This window comes from Malaya genurostris, chromosome 3 (genome assembly GCF_030247185.1).
Source record: "Malaya genurostris strain Urasoe2022 chromosome 3, Malgen_1.1, whole genome shotgun sequence".
Lineage (NCBI taxonomy): Eukaryota > Metazoa > Arthropoda > Insecta > Diptera > Culicidae > Malaya > Malaya genurostris.
The window spans coordinates 116,132,999-116,151,869 of record NC_080572.1 but is presented as its reverse complement, the minus strand read 5'-3'; the positions used below and the strand labels follow the sequence as shown (position 1 = coordinate 116,151,869).

General features: G+C 37.2%; 1 protein-coding gene across 4 annotated transcripts in view; it reads right to left on the bottom strand.

Annotated features, from left to right (window-relative positions):
• LOC131439541 (probable helicase with zinc finger domain) overlaps window positions 1–17,861 on the bottom strand; it is a 51,026-nt gene extending 33,165 nt beyond the window's left edge. For 2 of the 4 annotated variants that reach the window (XM_058610678.1, XM_058610679.1), the window contains exons 1-2: window positions 17,719–17,861; window positions 16,885–17,329 (exon numbers count right to left, since the gene is read on the bottom strand). In XM_058610678.1, coding sequence (XP_058466661.1) covers window positions 16,885–16,942 — 58 coding nt within the window. In that variant the 5' untranslated portion in view covers window positions 16,943–17,329; window positions 17,719–17,861. Of the gene's footprint in view, window positions 1–16,884; window positions 17,343–17,718 lie in introns of all 4 variants that reach the window. The other 2 variants (XM_058610681.1, XM_058610680.1) reach the window with 2 other exon arrangements.
• Window positions 17,862–18,871: the final 1,010 nt, after the last annotated feature.

Below are 18,871 nucleotides of genomic sequence, written 5' to 3'. Positions count from 1 at the left end.
GCCTTGTAAGGTGTGATTCGAAGAGCGGGGATCGACACGAGTGGCACGATCTTCCGAAAGTCCGTACAACGTTTTGGCTTCGCTGACGATATTGATATTGTGGTACGTAACCTTGAGAAGATTACGGAAACCAGGGTGGCAAGTGAATTGCCGATTTCAATTTCCCGGCTTTTTCCCGGTTGTGCGAGACAAAAAATTCCCGGTTTTTAGAACAGGCTCAAATCGCCTATGTTCAATATTTTTTTGAATATTTCTAGAAATGTCATATCCAAAAGAACATCGAGAGTTGAGAAATAAAGTATTTTTTGATTATTTCGATTTAGAAATAGAAAATATTCATTATGCCAAGTGCACATAACAATGGGTCGTTCTTGGCTTTCTCATATAGATAAGTTATGCAATCACTGTGAAAACCAATTTTGGAACCAAGACCCGGAGGGCTGAGTGTCATATACCATTCGAATCAGTTCGAAAAGATCAGATATTTTGTATGCATGTATGTATGTAATGTTTTTGAGCGATCAATTTTCTCAGAGATGGCTGAACCGATTTTCTCGTGGTCCCATACGAATTTCATCCGGATCCGACTTCCGGTTGTGAAAAGTGTGAAAAGGTGGAAATCTGCAGAGTGAAAATATAAGCTCTAATCTTGATTAGAAACCGTTTCTTCGGTTCGACAACAGTTTTGTTAATTACGCTCCCAGTATTCAATATAGCATTATCAACGAAACGCTGATAAGTGGAGAAGGCGAATGAACCATGAACTGCAACAGTTGCTGGGAGAACCAACCCTCGTCCAAACGGCCAAGGTCGCGCGGTTACGGTGGGCCGGGCTTGTTGTTAGAATGTCGGAGAACACCCCGGTTAAAATGATCATCGATAATGATCCGACCGGTATAAGAAGAGGCGCGCAGCGGGCAAGATGGATCGATCAAATTGAGACCTTTCGCAGCTACTGAGGCTGGCGGCGAACAGCCATGAACCGAGTTGAAAGGAGATGCCTCCAGTATACAGCAATGACCCGCGTGGTCTACGACTGAAAAGTAAGAGTAACGAAACGCTAAGCCACAAAACTTTCAAAACGTTTTTGTTTAAGTATGATGATTTGCTTAATAGAAGATTTAAGATTTAAATAATTCTTGGAACGACGTTTAAAAACCTCATCCACAATTTGTCCAAATATTCATCCTTAGAACCAACAGTACCACCCAGCTCAATGTATTCAATCTTTATTTCGTCTGTTACTTTGCTACTGAAGTTATTCGTATGTACTAGCTCTTCAAGAGAAAAACTTAATCTTTTTGACTATTTCAAATTAATTCGAGGTAACAGTATGATTAAAACAAGAAACATAGTCTTGCATTTCACGAAGGAATACCGCATCAACATTTTTGAAACTTTGTCTAAAAATTAACACATTTTATTCAGACTTCATGTTCTCTTCAATAATTCTCTTAAGTGCAGTTTTTACCCCAAATTCGATTATTGCTAGTGTTTTCTAGGTAGTCAGAAATACCATCAGTCATTTGAAAGCCAAATAATTAGGAATTAAATTTAAAGCCTTATAATTAAAATTGAAATTTTTATTATCCGAACTATTCAGTCTTTTGTAAGACTACCACTAAATAAGTCTTATTAAGGCTTTCTGCAAAATCAGTAGTTCTTAAGACTACTAGGAGTGTATTCTAGAGATGGACAAAACCGTTCATTACAAAGAATCGCTCAGAACTTAATAGTTCTACCGAAAGAATTAGTTCTATTGAACCGTTCTTTCTTTTTTCTTTTTTATATATGATTTATTTTATCCCTGTTTTAACCTTTTTGGTTTCGTTCTTCTGAAACTTTGTATGTTTCTTTGAAAATAATATGAGAGCTACAGATTACAGATTCAAAATTAGTAAGTACTTTTTGAGTGTATTTCTACCAACAATCATTTTTTTATACGTTATCAAAGGTCACGAATGTGTGTAACTTCTACCAGATTTCTCAAACCAGCAAACATTCCGAAAAACGCAACTAACTTGTATACATCCTCTAAGAATTCGGTTTTTTTTTCAGTTCTATATAGAGAACTATCACTCTTAAATAAAGAACTCAAATTCACTCACTCTTCGAAGAGGAATAACTCGTTGAACTGTTCGTGAACGGATTGCCCATCTCTAGTTTGTTCCAATACTATATTAGCCTAGTATAATAGTCTAAAAAAGTATACTCAAGGTTAAAAATGAACAAGAAACAATTCTCCTTCCGATTCCATCTAACAACATATACGATATTCTTTCAAAATTGAATTTTGGCGAAACAGAACAAAATCCTTCTAAAATTCTTAAAATGGACTTTTGTCACTCTGGAAAAACAACAACAATCTATGTCTCTAGTGACTGAGATGATCTAAGTTTGATTCTTCGTCGACATCAACACCCGCATTCTTGTGAATCCTACTATGAAATCCATAGGTAATGATGTTTAATATAAATTAAACATTCACTGAACAAATCAAACCATCTTCTAAGCCTTTCTAAGGTTTTTCACAAACTCTCAGAAACCAATTTCAGCTCTCAAAAAAGAAAATCAAATACTCATGGTAAACGGTGGACAAGGTCAAAGTCGACAGCTTTTTGAATTTTGTGAATCCTATTGAAATCAATACCAAGATTACAACACTAGTATTGTCTCAAGATGACATTACTGAGACAAATTATGATGAAATTAGGACAATCATTAGCCCACTCAAAAACATGAAGGCTCCTAAGAGTTTTTCATAATTTTATTAAACATGTTACCTGTTATTTCTTTTGCAATCATATTATGCAAACTATTCTAAAATTTAACAGAAATCCAGCAAAAGCATCCGTTCGATGTGCTGTTGATAACAACTAAGAAATGCTTTCTAATCCATTAAGAATTGCTGCCAAACATTCACAATTGTTGAACGAAACATGGGATGTTGGCCTCATCTCCAATGGATTGTGTACCATGAAACCTGTGTGTGGGACAATACGATGTTTCGAAACTTTTACTGAACTTCTCACTTAAACATAAAATGGAGTATTGCCCTAAACTTTTCATTTGTTTAATCAGTAAAATCATGATTTACTACGATTAGGGCTAACTCGGAACGTGGAGACGGTGTATGAATCACGATTTGCAACAGCTGCTAGGAGAACCACCACCCATCGTACGGACAGCTAAAATCGGACGTCTACGATGGGCTGGGCATGTCATAAGGATGTCGGACGACAGTCCAGTGAAAATGGTTCTTGAATCTAATCCGACTGATACAAGTAGAAGAGGAGCGCAGCGAGCAAGGTGGATCGATCAAGTGGATGGCGATCTCAGATCACCATCCACTGCCTTGTGTGGCTGGCGACAGTGCCTTGTGTGGCTGGCGACGAGCAGCCATGGACCGAATTATGTGGAGACGTATGCTTGATACAGCAAAGGACACCCTAGGACTATAGCTGTTAGGTAAGATAAAGTTGTGTTGTAATAATCTTACCTATTTATTGTTCACTATCTGAATTGACCGCTCCGGATATTCATTTTCGATCATTTTGAAAATATTTGTTTTTGTTGTATCATTGCCCTTTCCTTAAGAGGTAAAGTCAGCATTCTGTGAATCATATGGTGAAAAGCAGCCATTTGATGTTGATAAGAATGATTAGGCAATGAAATGACGTAATTAAACAAAATTAGAAATGCATGAAACGTCCAGATCTGGTGTAATCTCAAAAAAAAATCAAAATATTCTGTCAGAGAGTTGATTAAAAAAAATAATTCGGGATAACACTAGATCTCATTGATGCATATAATTAAAGGGTGATTTTTTAAGAGCTTGAGAACTTTTTTAAACAATAAAACGCATAAAATTTGCAAAATCTCATCGGTTCTTTATTTTAAACGTTAGATTGGTACATGACATTTACTTTTTGAAGATAATTTCATTTAAATGTTGACCGCGGCTGCGTCTTAGGTGGTCCATTCGGAAAATCCGCTTTTTTATCGACAAATTTTGTTCAGCGATGAGGCTCATTTCTGGTTGAATGGCTACGTAAATAAGCAAAATTGCCGCATTTGGAGTGAAGAGCAACCAGAAGCCGTTCAAGAACTGCCCATGCATCCCGAAAAATGCACTGTTTGGTGTGGTTTGTACGCTGGTGGAATCATTGGACCGTATTTTTTCAAAGATGCTGTTGGACGCAACGTTACAGTGAATGGCGATCGCTATCGTTCGATGCTAACAAACTTTTTGTTGCCAAAAATGGAAGAACTGAACTTGGTAGACATGTGGTTTCAACAAGATGGCGCTACATGCCACACAGCTCGCGATTCTATGGCCATTTTGAGGGAAAACTTCGGAGAACAATTCATCTCAAGAAATGGACCGGTAAGTTGGCCACCAAGATCATGCGATTTGACGCCTTTAGACTATTTTTTGTGGGGCTACGTCAAGTCTAAAGTCTACAGAAATAAGCCAGTAACTATTCCAGCTTTGGAAGACAACATTTCCGAAGAAATTCGGGCTATTCCGGCCGAAATGCTCGAAAAAGTTGCCCAAAATTGGACTTTCCGAATGGACCACCTAAGACGCAGCCGCGGTCAACATTTAAATGAAATTATCTTCAAAAAGTAAATGTCATGTACCAATCTAACGTTTAAAATAAAGAACCGATGAGATTTTGCAAATTTTATGCGTTTTATTGTTTAAAAAAGTTCTCAAGCTCTTAAAAAATCACCCTTTATAAGAAAAAAAAAACAAGAAAACTGGATGACTGAAAATTCGTGTAGAAAAGCTGCATAAAAAACGTATGAAAAACCTTATCCTTATATTACATTTTGGTGGGGAAAGGGTTCCAATCAGCTTTTTACAGCCCTGTCCAAAATGTATTGCCCTACCCGTTAATTTGTATCAAGCCGAATTAGCGCATGCGCGCCATATAAACGCCTCTTTCAATATGAGGAAATTATATTATTACCCAACAGTTTCTATTATTTATTCATGTTGGTTTTCTTACCTTTGGTCATAGTTAATATTCTGTTTTACCTTAATTCCAGTGTTCTATTCAATTGTGTTTCGTAAATGTCTTTCGTTGTCCTTCTATTTTATTTCCATTCCGTACTTTTGCTGATGTTATTTTATTCCCTGAAATGTAAAAGTTAGTTGTATGCAATGGTCTTTTTAGTCTTACCGATGTTCCATTTTGTATCTAAGATTTCCTAAGAGTGTTAATTAAATTATTTTCCAATTTTTCAGCTCCACATTTATCACATTTGTTTCTGCTTTTCTTGGGTATCTTATTCTTTATTCCGAATTTCTTGGTTATGCTCAGTCATCCATTTCCGAAAAAAAAAAGAGAGACAAAAAAGGATTAGTGTTTTTTTAATGACATCTTTGTACGGCCGGTCATGATGGTTTGACGGGAAAAAAAACTGAGAACATGCATTTTTATTTAAATTATATTGACCCTTGGGTCCCATAAGTATTGCTACAGCATGTTTTTTTTTTTCATAAATACGTTTATTTCTTAAGGCAGTTTACATAAGTTTTTCTTCGCCGTAGCATCACTTTTACATAATATTCTTATCCTAATTTAATTCTAACATAGTCACAACGTTTTGCATTTATTAAAACATATTCTCTTATTACTTAAATATCATCTTAGGTAACTCGTCATTAATTATGAAATCTACTCGGAAATATTATTTGAACCAAACGATTAACTTCTATAAATTATAAAATAAGCTGTTATTTTCAGACATTTTGTTAATAATTTCATAAACTGTTTCGAGTTTGTTTGTATCATTACATTATTTTTATTCTAATTTAGCTATTGGTTGAACTCATGGACGCAGCTGGGATCAGAACTAAGTCTTGAAAGGGGCCTTTATTAAATTGAAACTCCAGTTTTCTTTATGAAATGATAAATAAGTTTCATGTATGAAAGGTCACGACAAGCAAGAATGTCTCGAACTGGGATATTGGATAGTCTACCTTGGGTACGCAAAGAATTTATTAGTTGAGATCTGACATCACGATACTCCACGCATGTCCAAACGACATGATCAATATCTCGATACCCTTCGCCACAAGCACAATGATTAGTCTCGGAGAGCCCAATTCGAAGGAGATGTGCATCTAACGTGTAGTGATTGGACATGAGTCTAGACATCACACGAATGAAATCTCTACTCACATCCAGTCCCCTGAACCATGCCTTTGTCGATATTTTCGGAATAATTGAGTGCATCCACCGACCCAGATCATCTTTATCCCAAGAAGCTTGCCAGCTGGCAAGTGTTCTTTGGCGAGACGAGCTATAGAATTCGTTGAAAGCAATTGGTCTCTCATAAATTTCACCCTCAATAGCACCACGTTTGGCTAAAATATCGGCTCTTTCATTGCCAGGAATGGAGCAATGAGCCGGGACCCAGACTATAGTGATTAGATAATTATTGTTCAATATGTCGTTCAGGCACTGTTTTATTTTGCCCAGGAAAAACGGTTCAGTCTTGCCAGTCATGTTTGAGCGAATGGCTTCAATTGCACTCAGACTATCTGTGAAGAGGAAATAATGGTTTGGAATTAATGTGACGATTACACTCAAACTATATTGAACTGCTGCTAGCTCTGCTATATAAACAGATGCAGGTTCTTGAAGCCTAAATGAGGCCGAAACATTATTGTTGAACATACCAAACCCTGTCGCTTCTTCAATTCGCGATCCGTCCGTGTAAAACATTTTCTCAGAGTCAATATGCCTGAACTTACTTGAAAATATTTTTGGGATTTCCGTCGAACGTAGATGATCCGGGATTCCACGCACTTCGCGCTGCATGGATGTATCGAAAAATAAAGTTGAGTCAGGGACATTTAGGAGGCTGACACGGATAGGAATATATCTTGAAGGGTTGATTTCCTGTGACATATGGTTAAAATATACTGTCATGAATTTTGTTTGAGATCGAAGCTCGACTAGTCGTTCGAAATTATTAATTACCATGGGATTCAGCACCTCACATCTTATTAGCAGGCGTGATGAAAGCTCCCAAAATCGATCTTTTAATGGAAGAACTCCCGCCAGAACTTCAAGACTCATTGTATGTGTCGAATGCATGCACCCTAAAACAATTCGCAAACAACGATACTGAATTCGCTCCAGTTTGATAATATGAGAGTTTGCAGCGGAACGAAAGCAAACGCATCCATATTCCATCACTGAAAGTATCGTTGTCTGATACAATTTTATTAGATCTTCCGGATGAGCACCCCACCAAGATCCTGTTATTGTTCGAAGAAAATTTACTCTTTGTTGGCATTTTGTTATCAGAAACCTAATGTGTCCTCCCCACGTGCATTTGGAATCGAACCACACCCCGAGGTATTTAAAAGTTAAAACCTGTTGGATCATTCTTCCCATCATATGGAGCTGAAGCTGCGCGGGATCATGCTTTCTTGAAAAGACGACTAACTCTGTTTTCTCCGCAGAGAATTCGATACCAAGATGAACAGCCCAATCGGACAAGTTATCTAAGGTATCTTGCAATGGTTTATGCAGATCAACAGCTTTGGGTCCAGTAACTGAAACCACGCCATCATCTGCCAATTGTCTTAGTGTACATGGGATTACTAGACAGCTGTCAATGTCATTTACGTAAAAATTATAGAGGAGCGGACTGAGGCATGAGCCTTGCGGGAGACCCATGTAACTATTTCTGAGTGTTACCAAATCGCCATGTGAAAAATGCATGTGTTTCTCTGACAAAAGGTTGTGCAAATAATTATTTATAACCGCTGGGAGTCCATTTTGGTGAAGCTTGTCTGAAAGAACATCAATGGAAACTGAATCAAATGCTCCTTTAATGTCTAAAAATACAGATGCCATTTGTTGCTTTTGAGCGAAGGCAATTTGGATGTCAGACGAAAGTAATGCAAGACAATCATTCGTCCCTTTATTTCTACGGAAGCCAAACTGAGTATCTGACAACAAACCGTTCGTCTCGACCCAAGTGTCGAGACGTCGTAGAATAATTTTTTCGAACAATTTTCTGATGCAGGACAACATCGCAATGGGTCTATATGAGTTGTGATTGGAAGCTGGTTTCCCCGGTTTTTGAATGGCGATAACTTTCACTTGTCTCCAGTCAGGTGGAACAATATTTTGCTCAAGAAACTTGTTGAACAATTCCAACAAACGTCTTTTTGCGAGGTTGGGCAGATTCTTCACCAAGTTGAATTTAATTCTGTCCAACCCTGGAGCGTTATTGTTACAAGACAAGAGTGCTATAGAAAATTCCATCATTGAAAATGGGTTATTAATAAAACCATTATTTGGAGGAGATTCCCGTATAATGCTCTGCGTAGGAACAGAATCTGGGCAAACTTTCCTAGCAAAGTCAAATATCCATCGGTTCGAGTATTCATCACTCTCATTGCCCACGGTACGATTCCTCATTCGTCTGGCCGTGTTCCAAAGAGTGCTCATTGAGGTATCTCTTGACAAACCTTCGACAAAATGTCTCCAATAGCTACATTTTTTGGCTCGAAGTATGCTCTTGTACTTGGTTTCTAAAACCATAAGTTTTTCAAAATTCTGAGGAGTTCCTCCTCCCCGTTTTAGAAACGTCTTGCAAGCATTTTGTTTTGCGAGTTTAGCCTCTGAGCACTCTTTGTCCCACCAGGGGTTGGGAGGCCTTCTGTTAGTCGTTGGCCCAGGAAAGCGTTTAGTTTGGGATTGTTCTGCTGCCTCCAGAATCGAACAAATGAGGAAGTCATATTCTTCAAGTGGAGGGAGCTCTTCCATTGAATTCAAAATACTAGAGATACTACTTTGGTATTTAATCCAGTCGATATTTTTTGTCAAATCATATGGAATACTAGCGGAAGTAGCAATGCAATTGCTACTGCTAATTGAGATGATGATTGGTAAATGATCGCTACCGTGTAAATCAGGCAGTATTTTCCAGGTGCAATCTAGTCGAATTGATGTTGAGCAAAGAGATAGATCTAATGCACTTGGGCGTGCCGGAGGTCTTGGGATCCGTGTCATGCTACCCATATTTAATACCGTCATGCTAAAATTGTCACAAATGTTTTGTATTAAAGATGATCTGCTATCATTGTAAACGGAACCCCACATAATACCGTGCGAATTTAAATCCCCCAAAATCAATCGTGGTGCAGGAAGGGCTTCAACCATTTCATTAAGCTGTTGCTGTCCAACTTGTGCTTTTGGAGGAATATAAACCGAAGCTATGCAAATATCTTTGCCTTTAATGTTTATTTGGCAAGCAACAACTTCTATACTAGAAGTTGAAGGGATGTTTAATCTATAAAAGGAATAGCATTTCTTAATTCCCAAAAGCACTCCACCATACGGAGAGTCTCTATCGAGACGTATAATGTTAAAATCATTAAAATTTAAAGCTATGTTTGAAGTAAGCCATGTTTCGCATAAAGCAAATACATCACATTTTTGACTATGCAATAATATTTTAAATGAATCAAGTTTTGGCATGATGCTTCGACAATTCCACTGCAGGACAGTGATTGTATCATTTGCGACGGGTGATAAATTATCCATCAAAAGATACAAAACCTGAGACAATTGGCCATTGAGCTGATAACTGCTTCAAAAAGGTTCTAGCTATTGGAAGGAATGCCATTATGAGGGTCTTTAAGGGTTCAGATATATTGAATGCTGAGAAAATCCATTCAACAATTTCCGAAAACTTCAGTAATCCTGTTGGTGGCTGTGAAATGGAGCCCACTGGATTATTATCTTTTTCAGTACTAGATCCTGGATTGGTTTGTGAATTTGACAAACCAGGAGGCACAGTCTTTGGTTTTGACTTTTTTTGTTTAACACGGGGATCTTTTTTTGAAGATGAAATTTTAGGTGTCTTTTTTGGTAATTTGGAGGAAGACTTCTTTCTCTTAACTGACCCTTGGGTAGTGATAAACGAATTACCTTCACTATTTTCGTCAGAGTCAGAGTCCTCTGGTTCCTCTAGATTTGAAAACCCGTTTTCGGTTTCCAAAGGGGGGACATCAATGACCGTTTTAAGCATTTCTGCATATGTGCGCTTAGACCGTGCTTTTAAAGAAAGCTTAATTTTGTCTTTGTGCACTTTAAATGCAGTGCATACTGAAATATCATCATGAGGACTATTCCCACAATAAATACATTTTTCAATTTCCTTGTTGCAATCATTATCTTTATGAGGCCCTTCACACTTAATACATTTTGGTTTATTACTACAGTAAGTAGCTGTGTGGCCGAATTTTTTGCAGTTCGTACAATTCATTACATTTGGAACAAAAAGCCGAACAGGGAGGCGAATTTTATTGACATAGACATGGGACGGCAACGCAGACCCGGCAAATGTCACTCGAAACGAGTCTGATGGGCGATAAACTTTTTTTCCCTCTTCATGAACTACTGAGTACAGTTGTTTGCACTCCAGTATTTTCACACCCTCAAGCATAGAGTTCTTGAAACGACCAACACCATGCTTGAGTAAATCATCTACCGAAAGACTCGCTTCGGTAACAACACCGTCAATTTCGACATCTTTGGAGGGTATGTAAACTTTATACTCTTTATTGAAATGTTCCGAAGAGACAATATCATTCGCGTGTTTCAAATTATTTACCACAACACGAATTTTATCGTTATTTACTTTTATGATCTCTTTGATTGAAGAGTATCGTGATGTCAAACCTTTATTAATTTGAAAAATGTTTAATGGCTTTGATATACGTCTAAAAAAGACTATCCAAGGCCCAGAAGAGCTCTCCTGATATTTTTTCGTTCGTGGGGGTATCGGATTCATGCTAGGATTTACGTCCATGGATTCATCCATTACATTAAAATTTTTAACTAAACTTTAAAATAAAATTTGAAACCAACACTACACAGTACTCAATCAAAAGGAAAAGAAAAAACTTCTACCTTGAAATTGTTGTCTATCTCCGTTGCACTGCCGTGTAGATCCTCGTTGCTTTAGATGTTCTTGTTGGATGTATCTGGACGTTGATACAATGCTGAAGCTCACTGTAGCGATAGAATATGATGTGATGCTACTGCTACCTGACATCCAGCACCACTCGAATTCCGATTTGCTTTCGTCTTCGCCAGCTGTAACCAGCGCAGGTCACCGGTGTATACCTGCGTGTTGTATGGCAGTGGAAAGACCGAGTTGTCTTGTCTCCTTCTTCCTAGTGCTCCGCACCGATATGCTTCTGCACCGAAGTGCCTTCGCACCGGTGTGCCTTTGCACTCTCCTGCTTCTATGTGCCTTTGCACTCTTCCTCTTCGATGTGCCTTTGCACTCTCCTGCTCAGCACTTGTGGCTGTATATTGCGGCCTGGGTAGAGTTTGGGAAACGCCCTTTGTTGTTTCCTTCACCAGCTTGGCCCAGCACTAGGGCTCTCTTATGCAGCACGACTATACGTTTTAACGGCTGCTGCCAACAGGTTTCTACCTGGAGTTCAACCGTTGTCGTATTTAACGCGTGTAAACCAACCAGCGTTATTAAACTGTACGCTTCTATACACAACCTTCTCGGTTGAACGGCTATTACTGAATGCTACAGCATGTTCGCATTTAGTTGTCTTCAGTTGATCCTTGACAGTGGCAAGGCACAAATCTCCAAATATCAAGGGGAACGTGCCATTTGAGCCAATTTGTTCTGATTCCTGATTCCTGACCCACAATCGAAATGCATCACTACCAATTTGGTACAACGCACTCAAAGGCACGGTAAAATGTATATTGTATATACACACAAAAACACATACATACACACACAGTCACACACATACACACATGCATACACACCCACATGTAATCCACACGCAAGCATTACAACATTGAGTTACTATTTCTACTCTGATAGATCCTAACTAAAACTAGTGTGCCAATAGTCATCTCATTAGTAGAGTCACCATGTTATTTTAGCGATCACTCGACTTTTAATAAATCAATTGTGATAAATACAAAGTCTTTGCCTTGTCTCTAAGAAGCAATAACGCATAGCAGTAGTTCGGAAGTGGTTCAATACTGCTGTTTTAGCGAAGCAAAATGCTCCAAAATTCATGTTACTTCTGAAATTAATCTATCAAACAGAGATAACAGAGCTCACTTTAACTAATGGTTCTCGTATATGAAATGACTAATGGATTTGAGATGAATGGAGGTACCGTTACCCAATTTCTATCTCTTCTCTTCTACAAACTGGGTGAAAATCGTTTGACAGCTATCAGTGGTTTGCCCATTGGTTAAGTCATTATTATTCCGTTCTATTTTACAATATTCTATCTCATACCACAGTAATCCATTGTACACAAACCACCAATAAACGTCAAATATGGACTCGATTCACCGTTCACCTGTTGTCATCGTGTGAAACCCAATTGGGATACGTTCACTCCACTTAACTTCTACTTCTATAACACTGGTTATAGGAACCGGTAGTATGAAAATAAAACATAAAAAGAGCTCAGTTAAGCCCTACCGGCCTCTCCAACTCCGGATGTTGGAGCGTAATGCAATCAACATTTCACTCACAATCGAAAGGTATCATAATATACGGTTTGATACAACGCATACATACATACATGTATAAATATATACAGGCACCAAGGCATACTGACGTACACACATATATACATACATATACACACATGTGTACATACATATACATATTTACAAATATGTATTTCACACACAAATATTGTAACATTGATTGAATAGTAAATTCTAATAGATAATAATTCTAATAGATAAATTCGAATAGATTTTAACTAAATTCATTGTGCCAATAGTCATTTCATTAATAGAGTCACCATATTATTCTACCGATTACTCGACTTTCAATAAATGAATTGTGATGAAATCAAATACAAAATCTTTGCTTCATCTCTGATAAGCAATACCGCATAAAAGTAGTTCAGAAAATGTACGATATCGCTGTTATAGCGACGCGAAATACTCCTAACCTCATCTCACTCTCGAAGTCAATCTATCGAACAGACACAACAGATCTCGCTCTAACCAATGGTTTTCATATATGAAATGACTAATGGATTTGAGATGAATAGGGGTGCCGTCACCCATTTTCTATCTCTTTTATTGGTCGATCGTTAGTCCTGAGCTGAAACGGTGGCCTTTATTACCGTTCTTGCATTCCACTTCACTTATACTTCACTCACATATCACCTCATCCATCAGATCCCACACGAGCACGACACAACCTCACAGAATAAACGTCAAAGATGAACTTAATTCACCATTCAACTATTCCGTTATCGTGTGAAACCTGAGTGGGGTACGTTCATTTCGCTTAATTTCCACTTCACATCGGTAATAAGGGCCGGTGGTATGAAAATGAAACATAAAAAAGAGCTCAGTTAAGCCCTACCGGCCTCTCCAACCCCGGATGTTGGAGCGTATTGCAATCAACATCTTATTCAAATCGTTTCATGCCTCACTCAATAAACTCAATAATTAAACTAAAAGTTATAACACATATTTATATTAAATTGTAACAATAATTAATCGTATCTGATGATGTTTGCAATACCGTCAAGCCCATCAACCACGGAGGGACATAAAAAACGTATGAAAAACCGCATAAAAAAGACCTACAATAAATTAATACAATAAAGCAAATAATACAATTTATGTTCAATTCGCCTCTGAGAGCGAGGCAAGTTATTTCGCAGCGAATAACAATAAAATACAATTTACACTTTATATAACCAATTTCATCTTTTGTGACCTTCGAGTTCGACGGAAGGTAGTCTTGTAGATCGCTGGTCACATATGAAAGCCAGCAGACCACGTGTCAATATGGAAAGCCGTGTGAGAAAATTGACTAAAAGACATCTAACACATGGGCTGAAAAGTCCCGGGCGTAATCCATAGATGGCGCTAGTTTTATTGCAGTCATCTTTTCTTCAGTTCATACTAACTTTTAAAAGATAGCTGTTCAAATTACATGATATTCTATTCATTAGTTTGTGAGTTGTTATGCTAAGAATGACGTGGCTTTTGTTATCATCAGTACAATGGATCAAAAACAAATTTGTGTATAAATTTTACACTGCTTCTTGATGGGAAATATACCGTTCAAGCGAAGCAATGGCTCGAAAAGTGCTATGGAGACTCCACTCCATCAGAAACAACAATAAAATGTTGTCATTTAGGGGTTAGCCTATGTTTGTGCTTAGGACACATAACCGTTTTTACTTTTCTTTACGTTTCGTCTTAGACTCGTCAGTGCAGAGCAGTTCAAATTGAACTACTTATTGCAAACTTAAACAGTTCAACTTGAACCGCTAAGCAGACGTAAAGTTAATGCTATTTGCAAAACACTTATATATTTGGTACCGTAGTACCACGTCTTTCCTGACGTGCCGAACGAAAACGTTGTTTTCGGCTTATTCTGGCCGATGCAGGTATGGTTTTTTAGGGGTTAGCCTATGTTTGTGCTTAGGGCACATAACTTCGGTACCAAATATATAAGTGTTTTGCAAATAGCATTAACTTTACGTCTGCTTAGCGGTTCAAGTTGAACTGTTTAAGTTTGCAATAAGCAGTTCAATTTGAACTGCTCTGCACTGACGAGTCTAAGACGAAACGTAAAGAAAAATAAAATGTTGGTTTGCTAACTTCAAACGTGGTCGTAGAGACACCGATGATGCAGAACGCAGTGGACGTCCAAATGAGGCGGTAACACCAGAAAACATTTAAAAAATCCACAAAATCATTGTGAATGATCGAAAAGTGAAGTTACGTGAGTTAGCTGACATCGTAAATATATAAAAAAACGTGTTGGCTTTATATTGCATGAGCATTTGACTATGAGAAAGCTCTGTTCAAAGTGGGTGCCGCGTTTGCTCACTGTTGACCAAAAACGTGAACGGATGATTCTGAGCAGCGTTTTGCCATGTTTAAAGGTAAAAAACATCCACCGTATTCGCTAGATTTTGCTCCCAGCGACTACTGGCTGTTTGCAGACCTGAAAAAAAAATCTTCGTCAGTAAGAAATTTCGCACGAATAAAGAGGTTATCGCTGAAACTGAGGCCTATTTTGAGGCAAAAGATAAATCGTTCTACAAAAGTGATATTGAAATGTAAGAGCGGTGCTGGAACGATTGCGTTGCTTTTGATGAAGATTACGTTGATGAATACATGTAATTTTTAACCAGAAAAATCTTCTCTTTGTTAGGCCCGGGACTTTTTAGCCTGTGTTATATCCAAGCACAATAAGACTTATTTCACTCAAACTACAAGTAACCCCAGTACATCGAAGACTGAAACAAAAATCAATCGAACGCTCTCCATTGATTACTATTCATTACTGAAAACGATACAGAGGGTCCTTATAACGATATAACGATAATGTCACGGGTCTGGATGGGGCGAATGATGGCGAACCAAATGATACTACTTCTCCCTCAAGGAAAAGGGCATAGAATATAACTAGTAAGAAAAAATAACAACAGCACTAGCAGTGTCTTAGCACAAAGTAAGGTTGATCCATAAATGACCATTTGAATCGGCCAGTATTAACCGAAAGTTGTTCTCGTTCGGCACGTCAGGAAAGACAGTACTTCTGTGCTTATTATAAGTGTGTTCCAAATAGCAATAACTTTACGTCTGATTAGCGGTTCAAATTGAACTGTTTAAGATTGCACTAAGCAATTCAATTTCAACTGCTCTACACTGAAGAGTCTAAGACGAAACGTAAAGATAGTGATAAATGGCATGTATTAAACATTTAATTCCCCTGTCGAAAGACCATATAGGTTAAAACCGGGGTAAATAAAACAACAATTAAAAAAAAAATCCATGATCAGCTTTGAATAGAAAACAAGCTTTTCCCGCAAATGTTTGACAATTTTGTTCTCTCTTAAGTTTTGGTGATCCAAAGATTTATTTTTAATGACTTCTGCTACAATGGATTTGGCGTCATTAATTTGTGCAACAGTAAGGTTACAATACCTGTTTCTACTCCTACAACTTGTTTGAGTTTTGTTTTTGGAGGCATGGCATAATTTAATCCCTTAATTTTGTTCGTTCATTAGTAAAGCCAAATACAAATAATTATTTGTAGTTGGTAAAGCTATGAGAAAAACGATTGACCACGAAGTATTCTAAAACTTCTACAAGTTTGCGAAGTGGGTCTTTGTATTGTTTGGAACGCCTATTCTTTTCGGACTCGTATGTTTGGGTTATTTTGATTTTAGTTAGAAATGAATCGAGAGCTTGGGTGTATTTTAAATTAAGGTAGTAACTTCCCAAAATCACGTTTAAATCGCTGAAAAGTTTCTTTATATGATCTTTTAAGATCTCACACTGAATTTTAGAAATGAGATTGTTTGAATCAAACCATATTTGATATACTTCATGTTCGTCTGAAAACGTTGTTACCTTCATAGATCAGATTTTACTCGATTGTTGTTTATCATATTTTGAGCGCTTCGGTCGCCCACCGAATGCCCGAGATGTTGGTTACGATCAAAATTGCTAGAGCCCCATATCCTTGCCACCGTGTTGGTTTCAATAGACCCATTGAGTTAGTTGGAAGAACCGAGATTTCTGATACCTTTAATAAATTTAAATTATAATTATAATTATAATTAAATATGCGTTGACTGATACGACAGTTGAAGCAATACGACGACTTCATTCAAACATAATTGATATTGAAACTACGAAAAACAATCGACTACATTACTCAACTACAAAACCACCAAGTTGATTTTCATGATACCCGAATTGCTCGACCGACTGTTCATTCTTAGATTTGCCAAATTTTCTATGGATTATTTTGCATAATGAAACAAAATTTAGAAATCGCCTCACGCTCACTTACCTTTTGCCTTCTGCCACTGTCGACTACGGAGATGTTCACTGGCCTGACTCTCGGTCATTCTATTGCTGCGATTTATGTTGTTCGAGCGATGAGCTCCCGCAACTTAGTATCCAAACACGATCTCGATGTCGTTGGGAACACGTACAAACTAATTTTTTTCGATACACAATCATTCGCACTGCGGATTGCAATCTTCCGGAATCAACTTCCGAACGAATGCTTTCGCTAGTCTTCCAAGAACTGTATTATGAGTAGTTGTTCAATGTATCGTCGAATACAAATGAAATCTACTCACTATTTGATATTCACCGGTAAGCCTTTTGGGGCTCAAGCGCATGAATAACCGTACACTAATACTTTCGTTTCTATTTTTATTAGTTTATGCACTGCTCCTGTTGTAGGTAATCTGTTCCAGATAATAAGAGTCGGAATGGGTTCTTCGATCCTAGAAAAGAAAACTAATCATAATTGAAATTGTACCCACACGACTTGATGCATATTTTTATATATTGAGTTAAAGTATTTTGACATTCGATGATTTCTTAAACATTCCTTTTGGATACATTTATAGGTAAATAGTAACTAAAGTTTCTATTCTGGATTAGCCTCTATAATTCCATTTTTTTGTTTTTAAAATTGACTTTTGGGTATGTCGAAGCGGTCTGATCGTTTAGCTAGTGACGGGAACCTTTTCTTCTTCTTTTTAGAAATTGTGGTGACGATCTAGCAGAAGAAAAATTTCACCTGAAAAACCACTTTCAAGCATCAGAGCGGTTATTGTCCAGAAAATAAGTAACTTCGTACAATTAATTTATCTTTTTAAAATGCACATACCGATATTACAAGAACTAAAAAGTGGATTCCATCCGAAAAAAGTTACATTTTGTCAGTCAGTTCTTTACAATGAGTTGAAAAGACGTCGTTTTTTACACTTTTGACACAATGGACGTTTTGCGGGTGAGATAGAGAGTCACGCACACACGCGCATAAATAGTATTTGGTGAAAGACAAATCCCTGTGACTGCGAGCATTGAGTGTTTTTGTCGAATTTGTCAAAAACTGAAACGTCAAAGAGGAATGCACACGCTACCAGAAAATTGCTTAACAAAAAAAAAATCGGAATTCAGGAAATAAATTTTCATCTTTCAACTAGAGTGCCTATAACCAGAGTGACGACATCTCATCCGTGATTTTGGCAACAATTCAAAACATTCCATTAGCTTTACATTGAATTGACAGTTCGTTTGCTCGTTTGGAACTGAGAGCTGTCATTCCAAACGAACAGCTGTCGCCACTCTGATTATAGTCACTCTACTTTCAACATCACCTTAAAAAAGAATTCCTAAGGAACTAAACGCTGAGAACTAGTTCTTTTTTCCGAGCACAAATTTGAAGCAGATTTTAAATTGCTCGATGAATTTGCTTCAAAATGACGAAAATTTGAAATACGAATCTAACATTGTTTCAAATTTCTTGGAAGAGTATGAGTAACTAAATCTGACAGACGAAATGTCAAAGGGTCGAATTATATTTTCTATATCAGAAATTGTCAATATAAGCTATAAATGTTTTGCACTGAATAATCCCTGAATAATAGTTTCATTTAAAAGCATAAAAATTCATATCGTTTCCAAATTATTATTTTGTTTACGGTGATAGCATAAATAAAATGAACATACACTCAGAAAAATAAAATGGTAACAGCTACCATATGGGAGGTTAGTTTAACTATACGAGTATAGTGGTTTTCAGCACACAATAAAATCAGATGATGTTAACAATATGCAAGCTCACTTTTACTATGAATGGTTTTGGCTCTAGAATAGTATTTGATTATTTGATTATTTATTTGAATCAACAGACATAATTTAGTCCAAATGATTATTTCTTAGTATATAAGTAATATTGAACTGTATATGGTATAAATAACTACTACAATTGGAATGTTTAGCATAACCGTGAAAGCATCTTATTTTTACATTGTACT